Source organism: Podarcis cretensis (genome assembly GCF_951804945.1).
Source record: "Podarcis cretensis genome assembly, chromosome: 4".
Classification (NCBI taxonomy): domain Eukaryota; kingdom Metazoa; phylum Chordata; class Lepidosauria; order Squamata; family Lacertidae; genus Podarcis; species Podarcis cretensis.
In genome coordinates, this window is record NC_137173.1 from 66,169,461 (window position 1) to 66,182,401 (window position 12,941).

Genomic DNA, 12,941 nt, shown 5'->3' on the forward strand with positions numbered 1-12,941 from the left:
CAGTTCGAAAGCACGGTGAAAAGTGCAAGTAGATAAATAGGTGAGAATGTAAACGGTGTACCCGTGCGCTGCTCTGGTTTCGGTGTTCCGTTGCGCCAGAAACGGCTTAGTCATGCTGGCCACATGACCCAGAAAAACTGCGGACAAATGCCGGCTCCCTCGGCCTGTAAAGCGAAATGAGCACCGCAACCCCAAAGTCATCTGCAGCTGGACTTAACTGTCAGGGGTCCTTTACCTTTTTTTACTAATTTCTAGCATGGAGCCCTGATCCTTATTGGGAGCATAGTGGAAGACAAAAGATTAAAGTACCCCTACTCAGTATGCTAGATTAATTAAGATTAACTCCCTTTGGCAAATTGATCTTAGAAACACCTATAGCGACAGATGTGGAGCTAACAAACCTAGTTTGGTCCTTAACTGCATTACCTTTAACTCAAGGCAGTAAAGTCCTATACTGTATTCAGATGGTAAAAAATGATTTACCATCTGAATATAGGACTTAACAAGTTCTTTCCAGCCATTATGTATTTGGCTTTTTGGCTTCTTCTCTCATCCTATTGTTTCATAGAATCCTAGAACTGTAGAGTTGCAAGGGACCCTGAGGATCATCTAGTCCAACCCCCTGCCATGCAAGAATCTCAAATAAATCATAACAGAATCATAGAATTGTACATCACTTAAAATTAAACCCCTTCTTCACTGATTTAAGCCCCACCACATTTCTCTTTAAAGTCATGGCTGGTGAGTGACGCGGGGCTGGATCAATATAGCACAGGAACCTCAGAAAAACTGAAAAGTACAGCCATTAATTAAAGAGAGAAAGCTGTTCCTTAAGCGACTAGTCTGGATCGCCCTCCCCTGCGGAGGCAGCGGCTGCCTCTGAATGCTTGCCAGCTGCTGCGGAAAGACAGGGCAGCGTTGGCGGCCTGGGTGGCCTTTGGCCAATGAGCAGGCACCGTTCCTTACGCGCCAATGACGCACGGGACTTCCCTGCCCGTAATCACGCAGGGAGAGAATGAACCGCCCCCGCCGTGCAGCAAAACAACATTAGTCCGTCAGCTTGTTCCTCCCACCAGAAGGGGACGCTAGAGAGACGGCCGCAAGCGGTTGGCGGAACTTGCGCGAGCGAAGTGCATTCTGGGGCCGACGAAGAAGAGGCGACGCTTGCTTCTCCCTCGTCTTCCTTCTCTCGCTGGGATTCGGCGGAGCCCGCGCGGCACTCTCGCCTCCTTTCTCCCGCTGTCGCGAGACGCGCGTCACCGCCTCGCACGGTCTTCTGCTTACCTCAGCCAGGAGCTCAAAGAAGGCGGAGGGCGACCCCGCTCGCGCGTCCTTCCTTCCCGCCTGTGCCGACGCTGCGCCCGCTAAGCAGCACCTGACGCCGCCGCCGCCGCCGCCGCCATGCCGAAGAATAAAGGTGAGGCCTGGTCAGACCTCCGCCTCCACGCGGCGCCTCTGGCCGCCCCTCTCCCCTTCGAGGCTCAGTCCCGCCCCGGGATACTGCGCTGCCTTCGGCGCCCCTGGGCCTGGCCCTCCGCTGGGGTTGAAGTGCGTCGCCTTCCTCTTTCGGAAGAGAGGCGAGGGTCTTGTGGCCGCCCTTCCTTCTCGCGTCTTTTTTCCTCTTCCCGTCTTTCTCCCCTCGCAACCTTGCAGTCTCCCCCACCAGAGTACTTATATTCGGATTTAAGGCCCGCCTAGTTCAGTGGGCTCACTCCCAAGTGTGTGTCTTGGAAGAGAATCGTCCTGTATTTATTGCATATATTCAATACTACACGTGTGTGTAGGATCACACAGCCTTTTTAGGCCGTCTAGGTGGGTGGGACCTGTACGGGAATTGGTGATTTAAGACTGTGACACCACACACACACACACACACACTTTAGGCCTGTTTCCTCACCTTTGCTTCCCTTTCATTTGCTGTGTCTTATGATTATTGGGTTGGTTTTGATTATTTGGTTTATGTTTGTTTTCCTGGGGCATCAGAGCCCCTGAAATACATGGGTCACTTGATTCTTCTTAGGTCCTGGTGGCCTTTTTTTTTTTTGTTTTTCTGTACTCAGATGAACACAAATATACTCTTCGAAAAGACAGAATGGAAAATAAAGTGTGCTTGGTGTTTCTCTTAGACCCAGCTTCCTTGCTGAATAACTGGTTATTTGAAATGGTTAAGTGTTTAGTGGCTGTCACATCCTGTTTGGTTGTTGCCTGGTCAAGCCTTCAGGATGGAAATTGTTAAATAGCTAACTATACATATCCAGTTAAAAGTATTTTTACCCCAATTTCCAATTAAATATGATTCCCAGAATCATTAACAGAGATCAAGGTAGCACCTGCCTTCAGATTTGCAGTCTAAACAGCTGATGAATTTGAGTTTTGATCTTGAAATTCAAAGTATACATTCTCCTGCAATTCAGGATAAACTGTTAGCATGAATGTTTTCCAAAGTGTTATACAAATCTTTTCAGTGCAAGAAGTTCTATGTCAGGCATAGGCAAACTCTGGCCTTCCAGATGTTTTGGACTACAGTTCCCATCATCCCTGACCACTGGTCCTGTTAGCTAGGGATGATGGGAATTGTAGTCCCAAACATCAGGAGGGCTGGAGATTGCCTATGCCTGTTCTACGTCACTGTTTACTTACATACACATAGATATATGTGCAAAATAGTTACATCCATTGCCTTTGGCAGAAGAATTATTTTTACACTATAAATTCCATTAAATTACTAATTTGATATTCATTAGTAGCTACTAATTTACTAATTTGATATTCATTAGTAGCTACTACACACACTGAAAATGGGGGGAGATTGTTCTGTGATTTATTGTTAATGGCTTTATAATTAGGTGTTAATCCATATTTTCTACATGGTGTTAGTGTTGTAGAGGATACGTAAGCTATATTCTGTCTGGTATAAACCTGCCTTTGGTTTCCACGGTTATTTAAGTTTCTGGTGTAATATACTTGAATATGCACTAGATTTGGATGAATAACGTACTACTTTTCCTCTTACAACTTACTAAACTAGAAAAATTGTATTAGTATAGCTAATTCTGTTAGCTAACTATATGCATTTGAGGAAGGGAAAATGTCTGCAAACCTTAGCAGAACTATAGATGTTTATTGGAAACAAAACACAAGTAGTTGTGTTACCTTTTATTGAGGATAGTCTATATTTTGTACCTTTATTGGGGAATTTGTATACTTTGTATCTGAATTTACTGAATTAGTTCATAGGAGCTGTTACTATTAGTTGTAGCACTGAGAGCGCCTTCCAAGTCTTAAATAAAAATTAACTGCAAGGAACATAGAGTGGGTTAGATGAAAACCTGCTATTTCAGAAAAAAATCAAATTCTCTTATTTTTTTAAAAAAAAGCTTTTGGGAGACCTGATAGGCCATTAATTTGTTCAACACAATTTTTCATGCAGGATTTCAAATTGTGGTTCTCCATTTTTTCTTGCAATTTAGGTAAGGGAGGTAAAAACAGAAGACGAGGTAAGAATGAGAATGAATCAGAAAAAAGAGAACTGGTGTTCAAAGAAGATGGACAAGGTGAGACACACAGTTTTGTTATCCCCTATGAATGCAGTAACATTTTATGGTTAATGTCATTGGATTGCCGTGGTTTTCTGGACATGAAACTTTTGGAGGAGACATATTTGTAGCTCTTTTTAATTGGGAAAGGGAGAAAACACAGAACTTGCATGTTTAATTCAAACGAGAAGTACAAAGATACGTGTTCTCTACCACCTTTCTCCTCCCCAAAAGAAAACAGCTTCTATGCAAAATTAAAAGAAACAATGAGCAAAGCTGAAAGAACAGATTGAAACATGTGATACTGAATATAAGGAGAGGTAGAAGGGGTTGGAGAAGGATTTAGAAAAATATAATATTTTGGTACAAATCTGGGCGTCTCCAGAGATATTTGCTTTAGCTTTAAATGCCAGATGGTGCTTAAATTAGCCTTGTGAAAAATTTAAGAAGATTGAAATGAGTGAAAATCTGATAAACAAGATTTCTTTTTTAACATTGTGTGTGTGTGTGTGTGTGTGAGAGAGAGAGAGAGAGAGAGAGAGAGAGAGAATGAATGAATGAATTCAGGAAACATAACCAAATAATCAGCACACAAGCATGGTGAACTAGGGGAATACAGTAGTTTGTGGAAAGGATTTCTAGTTCCATTAGCCATATTTTCTTTTTGAAAAACACATTTATTTTTTTAACTGATTGATCAATAATTTTAATGTATATTTTATTTTATGTTGACCACTTAGGAGTTTTATGATACAAGGGTCAGCTTGTGGATTTAGTAATCTGGTAGCACTGAATGTCGTCATATATTTTTGGTGGCTGGATCCATTTTTTTGTGTTGAGACATTTTAAACTCAAGCAGCTGTGAAAAATCTGACATTTTGCTTCTGTTTATTAAATAGCATATAAGTTTTCATAGAGTCATAGACTCTTAGAGTTGGAAGGGACCCAAGGGTCATCTAGTCCGAAGCCCTGCAATGCAGGAATCTCAGCTAAAGCTTCCATGACAGATGACTTCTCCTTAAAAACCTCCAAGGGTGCACCAGTCTGTTCCACTGCTGAACAGCTCTGTCAGAAAGTTTTTTTGAATGTTTAGCCAGAATCTCCTTTCCTGTAACTTGAAGCCATTGGTTCGAGTCCTACCCTCCAGAGCAGGCGAAAACAAGCTTGCTCCCTCTTTTTGGTTATGCATACAACTGTCAAGGTTTAGCTGCTGTTTCATGTCTTTCAGAGTATGCCCAGGTTATCAAAATGTTGGGAAATGGCAGACTGGAGGCATTATGTTTTGATGGTGTAAAGAGGTTATGTCACATCAGAGGAAAGTTAAGAAAAAAGGTACGTATTTTCAACCAATGTTTCCAATGACTTGCTAGAATGGACTCTGATTGAAGTAAACAACAAATATTTGTAGTGATTCCTCTATAGCATGATGCATGTTACACTAGTTGGCTGACAAGTATGGGTCTTGACATCAGTATTTTGGATACTATTGCTCTACTCTCCTTGCCTTCTGTCAGGTCTGTCAGAACATGATTGATACCACCACTATTTTCCCTCTCAATCCTAGTCTGCTGAGTGTGTACAAAAAAATATTAAAGCCACACTTACTTTTAACAGATCTGCTTCTGCCCTACTTTTTCTTTACTAAAAAATTGCACTGCAGCTTCCTCCATTTGACTATCACTCATAATGTCTTGTTGCTCTTCAGTTTTTTCCCCTTTCGAGGGCTCTGTGGTTTAGCTGAGGCGGTTGGTCAGCTGGGAGAAGCCTAGCAAGCGGGGTTGTTATGGCGGGCAAGGAAGAGGTCGGGGACGCGGAAAAGTCTCTTAAGCTACTTGGAATACTTGATGTCAGAAATGTCCCTTGTGCTCGAGAATCAGTGCTCTATGGTTCATTGGGTGGTCTAACTTTGGGTCTTGGACACTTTTTGGCAACTAGCAGAGTGAGACAATCCTGTGACTTTGGAGTGGGAGGTTTTATCCTGACATTAGGATGTTGATACAATAATGCAAAACTAAGGATTCAGCAATGAATGGTTCAAGAAAATTTTGTATGAAAGCACCCAGTTTGATCCAGAGAAAAAAGAAAAGTGAAGAAAGCCATTCTTGAAACAGCACTTGGTCACAAATATAAGCTGCACTTTCGGGCCAATATGGTATTTCCCTGTCCTCTTTGACATTTATGTCCGTAAAGGGTCTTGCATTCCTTGATTGCTGCTTTTTATTCTCCACTTTCCTTGGTGATCACACTTATTATGGCTTTGTGGCTACCATATCTACTTTTCTACCACCTTTGATTATATTTCTTCCAACTTCCCTCAAGCTCTTTCTTGGTTCTGCTCTTCTCTACATTGTGAGCGACTTTTTTATTCTTTCGAATTTCAAAAAATCCAATGATGATATTGTTGTTAGACTGTTAATGAGGAATAGTCTTGGGTTTGTAGGTTTTCCTTAATTATTTGTTTGAATTTTAGGTTTGGATAAATACATCAGATATCATACTGGTGGGTTTAAGAGATTACCAGGTAAATATTGTTGTTTTTCTTTCTTTTCTTGGTTTTTGTAACTGTAAATGAGGAGTCCCAAAAACCTGAGTTGCTGGTGTAAACATTAAAAGCCCAAACACCTTGATCCCCTGTATGGGCCATATTTTATAAACCTACCCACACCTGCTGGCACTTTATTCTTATTATTTATTAAATTTGTATACTGCCTTTCATCTGTAGATCTCAGGGCGGTTCACAAGGTTAAAACACAAAATACATAATAAAAACAAAAACAAACCAATAACTTCCCCTTAGGAAGAAGGGAAAGGGATAATTAAAATGTATGGAATATGTGCTAAAGCTTGCTTTGTACAAAGCCCAAGTTCCTCAGCTTTGATAACTTCGTATTTCAAAAAAACTAATAAATTCTGAATCTCGAACATAGCTGGTAAGAGAAGACTTGTCTTCTCTCATTTCTGTGGACTTAATCCATTCAGCTTCTGTCTTGGCTAAGTGTTTTGGGCAAGGATCGTCTCAATAGGTTATAGCCCCACTGCCCACATAATAGAAAAAGTGACTTCAGTAAAGGTGTGGGGAGAGCCCCACATTGCAGCACTGCTTATGCAGTAGTGAACCATCTGTCCCTTCATTCATCGTTCCTGTCCTCTGTTCATTGGTAAAGCTTCAAGTCATGCACTGGTCTATGTGTGTATTTTGAGTTGCGCCTGTAGTTTCAGTAAGACTAATGTGTAGTGTAGTATGGCCTAGCTGTGTCATATACCTACCTTTCTCTGCAGAGGATGGGGTGAGAAGGAGAGATTTCTAGCACAACTAGGAAGGCAGAAGCACTACCACAGACCATCAATCTATCCAGTTCCTATAGTAGGCTCAACATAAATGAGAAAGGAAGTGGGGTAGAATCAAGCAATAGCAAAGTTAGTAAATTACCAATTTTAGACACGCTTTGGTTCATAAATATAATTAATTTGGAGCTTCTTAAGAGTCAAAAGTAGCAGAGATGATGCAGCTAAAAAAGTGTAGCTTGACTTGTAGCATCTACAAGTTGAGCTTTATAGTACGTAGCTCATTCTCCTCCCCTCTCACTTCCAGATTTTCTAATAATAATTTTTAGTACTGAAACTGTTTTTAGTATATAAACTTGAAAAGTACATGCCTCTGCTGAAATAAGCTTTGTCAGCAAAAATTGGTCTATAACAGGGCTAGGAGGTTGTCTTCTTCAATATATAGGGCTTGATAAGAAATAACAATTTAAATGTCCAGTTAAAGTAAGTTTTGAGCTAGATTATCTCCCCCCCCCCCGAAATACTACTTACTAGTAACTTAATATTATTTAGGATAACAAGGCTGACGTCATTCTAAAGTACAATGCAGATGAAGCCAGAAGTCTGAAGGCATATGGAGAACTTCCAGAGCATGGTAAGAATTTCCTTGGTCATTTCAGAAGCTGTTACGAATAACGGGGGTGGGGGGACTCACAGTAAAACAGCTGCTAAAATGTGTTTCTATTTTGTTTTAATTTCTACTAGCCAAAATTAATGAAACTGATACCTTTGGGCCTGGTGATGATGATGAAATCCAATTTGATGATATTGGAGATGATGATGAAGATATTGATGATGTAAGTACATGGAAAGTATTAAGATGGTTGTTCAAGGGTAGAGTATGCTAACACTTTGTATCATTCAACTCAAGTTATATTGCTTGGCCAGGGGTCTGCAAATTGTAACTGAGCCTGGTAAGCAGAAATGTAGAATAATGGTTTGGAGTGAATGTAGAGAGCCTTTCCTTTTCCACTGAGCAAGAATGATGTCAGTGAAATAAAATTATGCCCATCATGCATAGTCATGATAAAAGGGCAACCAAGAACAGCAACTCAAGCGACACAAGATATTAAGCTTATCATAGATTATATTTTACATGCTATAGTGAAATTGTAATTTGTGACTTTTCATACTTTTCTTTCACTTGCAGATCTAAATGGAACTGAGGAATACATTCCAACTCCACCTCAATAATTATTTTGCTTTCAAGTCCATATCTTAAAGAAGACTGAAACTGCATAACATTTGTAGTTACACCAAACCAATATATTGCCCAATGTTGAAGTATTTATATTTCTTTTAAAAACAGATGATGTTGGACTCTGAAAAGTTAAATGAAATATTACAACTATTTTTGCCTCTTTACCAATTAGACCTTTACATCTGTGTGTAAATACACTTCCTTAAACTCCCTCATTTGCTTCATCTTTTTTCACCACTAAACTTCACTCAATCTGTTTTGAAATAATAATAAAAAATATTGCCCTATAATTATCATGGAATTTTGATTGAATGTGCAGGCTAGTGCCCAGTCTGCCAGTGCAGTGTTTTTTCCTAATACCCCTTGAAGTCAAATTGTAACATTTTGAAAATAGAAAAGGCAGAGATTGTCTATAAAATTCATAATGCCTAAATCTGCTTTTTAAGTTTTAGCTGCATGTTATTTTTATACTGGTTTTGATATTGAATTTCCTCTTTCACAGATAAATTTGCCATAGTGAGGGGAGAGAATTCTTTATTTTGAAAATTATGTATGTTTGAATAGCTTTTCCCTATGTGGAAGTGGTAATGCAGAAGTTAAAATAGTAGCCACACCAAATTTAAGTTGTTAATTAAACTGAATGGCTTGCAATGTTATATTGTAACTTAACATTTTAACAGGTGCTTTTGCCCTTACCTTAAAAGTTCAACATTTATTATATTATACATATTTAGGTTAGATCCTGAGTTCCCAAGAGCAGAACTCTAGTCACAGTATGGCTTATGCTGATTCCTCCATCTTTGACTCCTGGTGCCTCCTGGAGTTGGAGAAACTTTTGAGGTGGTGCTGAGGTCTATTGGGGAGGTATTCCCTCTGGAGTCCAGTCCCTTTGGAGAATGGATTTCAATTCATTTAGAACATTTGTTCCCAAGAATGGTCCATGGACCCTGGGGGTCTGCGTAATCCACCCAGGAGATCTCTGGCACCATTCACATAACAAAAACTACCATAGAGATATCAGTATTTTCAAAAGTACGGGGTCCACGGTTTGGCTTTTGAAAAATGAGGTCTGCGGTACTTAGCTAATTGGGAACTATTGATTTAGAACATTCTTACACTTCAATAATAAAGAGGAAAAATGCTCAGTTGTATCCAACACTGCACAAGCGGATTTCTTTGTGTGAAGCAGAACTCCCCCCCCCCCTTTGCACCTCCGCTCGCAACTGCTCTGGAGAGTCTGCCTATCTCTGGAGCAGATTTTGATAGTGCACTGGAGGGGGGGGTAGGCAACTGGGAAGAAAGTTCCATTGTGCATGCTGAAGTCTGTTGTGTGAATGGAACTGCAGTGTTTGATCAAACCCATTATGTTTAAAGAAGGTTTTTACTTTCAGTTCCATCAATTATGAGGTACAACTGAATAAAGGTTTTCGAGTTTGAGATTATAAATGAGATGAATGTTAAGTTCTGAAAATTTCTATCTGAAATTAACCAGTTGAGAAACAAATTGAACGAGCATTTTCAGTTTGAGTGGGAGTAGCACACCTAAAAAGTTCAATAAAGACTAACATAGTCCTAATAATATTTAAAAGTGCTAGATTGGTTTGTGTTTCCTTAGTGCCGTATCTCTATTTTAACCAAGGATAATTAATTCCTGTTAACTAACTGATTTGTCTGCAACAGTTTTCATAGAACACTCAAGTGCTTAAATTTTGTTATGCAGCTAAAGTTTCTTAACTGAAAAAACAAGAATTTCAGAAGTGGAACTGCATTCAGCCACACTTGTGTCTAACCACACATATACAATACTGTTGAATTGGCCTCTGCTCATTGAGTTTTGAAGCTGGTGGGGTGGAGGTTCTGCTCAAAGTTACTGAAGTTCGTATATTGCTTGCCTTGTGAGTATTTGATATCAGATGAAGTAAACGTTTTGGTGTTAGTGTGTATTTTATCCTTTGTAAACGAGGGAGGGAATAGGCGGGGGGGGGGTTAAAATTCACAAAACTTATATACCTGTGTGTACAGTGTGTTGCACACATTGTATATTTTATGTGTCGGATAGATTGGCTTCTTGGTCTTAGACTGATTTAAGACAACAGTTTAAGCATACTTTTTAACAACATTACAATGTGCATGCTTGGTTAGAAGCATTTAATGGACATGAGATCGTGGAAGTCTTGCCACTGACAATGTTTCTGATAATGCTAGAATAAGAATATATGCTAGATCAGGACTTGTCTCCTGCAACATCCTGCTTCCCACAGCAACCAATCAGATGCCTAAGGGAAGCCTACAAGCAGGATGTAAGAAAAGCAACCCTCTCCCTGCTGTTGCTGCTCTACATCTACTTTCTCCACATAATGCATAATGTTATACACCTCTGTTGTGCGTTTGTTGCCTGCTTGCCCATTTTCCAAACTAAAAAAACCCTATGTGTAATCTTTCTTCATAGTGCAGTTGATCCATCCCCATGGATGATTTTGGCTGCCCCCCCTTTTTTGTACCATATCAAGTTGTAAAATATTCTTGAGATGCACTGACCAGAACTGTGCAAGTATTCCAAGTGTGGTTGCACCATAGATTTGTATAAATACATTATTTTTGATCCCTTTCCTAGTGATCCTTAACACAGAATTCACCATTTCCACAGCTATTTCACATTGGGTTGACATTTCATTGAACTATCCACTATGTCGCAAAATTTCTTTCCTGGTCAGGCTATGCCAGTTCAGATGCCATTCATGTATGTGAAGTGAGGAGATACATTTACATATATTTGCCACAGTATGCATAATCTTACAGTTCTTTTCATTGAACTACATTTGCCATTTTAGTGCCTATTTCCCCAGTCTGAAGAGTTTCTTTTGGAGTCTCAATATCTGACATGGTTTGCAGCGCTAAATATTTTGGTGCCTCAGCATATTTGGCTACCTCGCTTCTCACCCCTAACTCTAGATCAGTAATGCACAAGCTAAGAAGCACAGGTCCCAATGCAAATTTCTTCAGGAAATCCCCACTACCGTACTTATGTTTCTCCATTATGAGACACAGGGATCTGCTCTACAACCTGGCAGTGAAAACAGATGCAAAGGATTGATTTAGGTTCCCTGCAATCTCCTTTTCCTCTTTTAGCACACCTTGGACTCGTTTGTTGTGCGAAGGTCCAACTGTCTCCCTAGAATGTCTCTTAATGTATTTATAAAATGTTTTATTGTTGATCTTAATGTTTCTAGCAATACAATCCTCATAATCCTTTTAATTCCTTTTTGTCTGCTTGTATTTCTTTTGCCAAAGTTTGTGTTCCTTTTTGTTATCCTCATTTAGGCAACTCTTCTGTTTTCTGAAGAGTGTCTTTTTGCCTCTCGTCTCTGCTTGTTAACCCTTTGGCATCCTCATAGCTTTGGTCATACCTTTGCAGATCTGTGGTATATATTTTAGCTGAGTTTCTGTGTATTGTGTTTTAATAGCTCCCAAGCCACTTAGAGAGATTTGACCCTCTTGACCAGGCTTCCTCAAACTCAGCCCTCCAGATGTTTTTGAGACTACAATTCCCATCATCCCTGACCATTGGTTCTGCTAGCTAGAGATCATGGGAGTTGTAAACCAAAAACATCTGGATGGCAGAGTTTGAGTAAGCCAGCTCTTAACTATCATTTTCAAACTTTTTTTTTCACTAATCCCTTAACAAACTTCTACAGTGTTCAAATAATGCTTCTGTTGGACTTTCTTGGCAATTGTCTATTTCAATATATAATGAATTTGATAGAGCTGTAGTACTGTAGTTTCCAAATGGTTTAACACTTGCATCTCTCAACAGGTCCTGGGTGCTACTTAAGATTAAGTTCTGTGTCACTTCCCATCTGGTCAGTTTTAGGACCAAATAGCTAGGACCCAGATCACCGTGGGCCTTTTGCTCAGGGGAATGTTAGTACTTTTTCAGTACTAAATAACTTTGGAGGCTTGCTATTATCGCTCACACACAATGGTTCTGGGGAGTTGTATCCCCTTTTTAATTTTTTGACCATATTCCAGAGCAACACCTTTCCCTTCCTATTGGATTTAAATAAAGATGGAACTCTATTCCACTCATTCTTTCAATACGTAGGGTCCCTCTCCAAATGTCTGTGTCATGTGGATTTTTCCTTTATGGCTATGGACTTCTGGCTGGCTATCATCCCACTGCACTGCCATTGACTATTTCTACTCTGTTCCGATTTGGACATTTACACATTCTCATCCTCATTTCATCCTAAACCAGATGCTCTCCCATTCCTGTCAGATTTATCCCAGGGAAAGATATAAGGGTTTTTTTTAAAATAAATATTTTCTTAACAATAAAAATTTAAATCCCCCCTCAAAAAAAAATATTAATGTGGTGTTAGATAACGGGTATTTCTCTGTCCTAATTCTGACTCTCAAAACAGCCTCAAATTCTTTTTTTTAAATTGTGGAGATATCAGGGGTTGGACCTTGGGTTTTATATGTTAAAATTAAGGAACCAGTGGTCCTCACATGTTGTTGGACTACAACTGGAAGACCACAGGCTTCCCACTCCTGCTTTATATATTTGCCACTGAGTTCTACCACATCTTCTAACTTAAGCTCCCACTTCTGGTTATGATGCAATCACTAGCTATGATCCAGCAAGTAATTTCTAGCATCAGGGCAGCTGTGTGATGTTGATGACTCATTTATCCCACTTTTCCTTCAAGGAACTTAATTCAGGGCAGTATGTGAATTAACCCATTTGATCATCACAGCAACATAAGCTTGGTTGGTTGGTTTGATGTAAATTGACTTTTCCTCCTCTTTACAAGATGTAAAGTTTGTGCATGTATTCAGTTCTAACAGTAGTTTGATTTTTAAGGGCATGAATATAACCT

At 39.7% G+C, this 12,941-nt stretch overlaps 1 protein-coding gene and 2 long non-coding RNA genes across 3 annotated transcripts in view; 1 reads left to right on the top strand and 2 right to left on the bottom strand.

Moving 5' to 3' along the window:
- Positions 1-4,758, bottom strand: part of LOC307214009 — a 107,078-nt gene extending 102,320 nt beyond the window's left edge. The window contains exon 1 of the long non-coding RNA XR_013837827.1: positions 4,031-4,758. This is a non-coding gene — a long non-coding RNA (uncharacterized lncRNA). The remainder of the gene's footprint in view (positions 1-4,030) is intronic.
- EIF1AX (eukaryotic translation initiation factor 1A X-linked) lies at positions 1,139-9,652 on the top strand. The gene is made up of 7 exons (XM_079972325.1): positions 1,139-1,417; positions 3,471-3,554; positions 4,765-4,868; positions 6,007-6,057; positions 7,374-7,455; positions 7,566-7,657; positions 8,011-9,652. The coding sequence occupies exons 1-7, from the start codon at positions 1,402-1,404 to the stop codon at positions 8,014-8,016; spliced, it is 435 nt and encodes a 144-aa protein (XP_079828451.1). The 5' UTR covers positions 1,139-1,401; the 3' UTR covers positions 8,017-9,652.
- The window catches only part of LOC307214001, a 257,787-nt gene continuing 253,807 nt past the window's right edge, over positions 8,962-12,941 (bottom strand). Inside the window, exon 2 of the long non-coding RNA XR_013837811.1 lies at positions 8,962-11,600. This is a non-coding gene — a long non-coding RNA (uncharacterized lncRNA). The remainder of the gene's footprint in view (positions 11,601-12,941) is intronic.

What these genes read in the sequence shown, in the direction of transcription:
- EIF1AX (XM_079972325.1), top strand. An exon ending in GTTCAAAGAAGATGGACAAG is followed by an intron (nt 3,555 to 4,764) that starts GTGAGACACACA and finishes CATGTCTTTCAG; the next exon opens with AGTATGCCCAGGTTATCAAA. An exon ending in TGGGTTTAAGAGATTACCAG is followed by an intron (nt 6,058 to 7,373) that starts GTAAATATTGTT and finishes AATATTATTTAG; the next exon opens with GATAACAAGGCTGACGTCAT.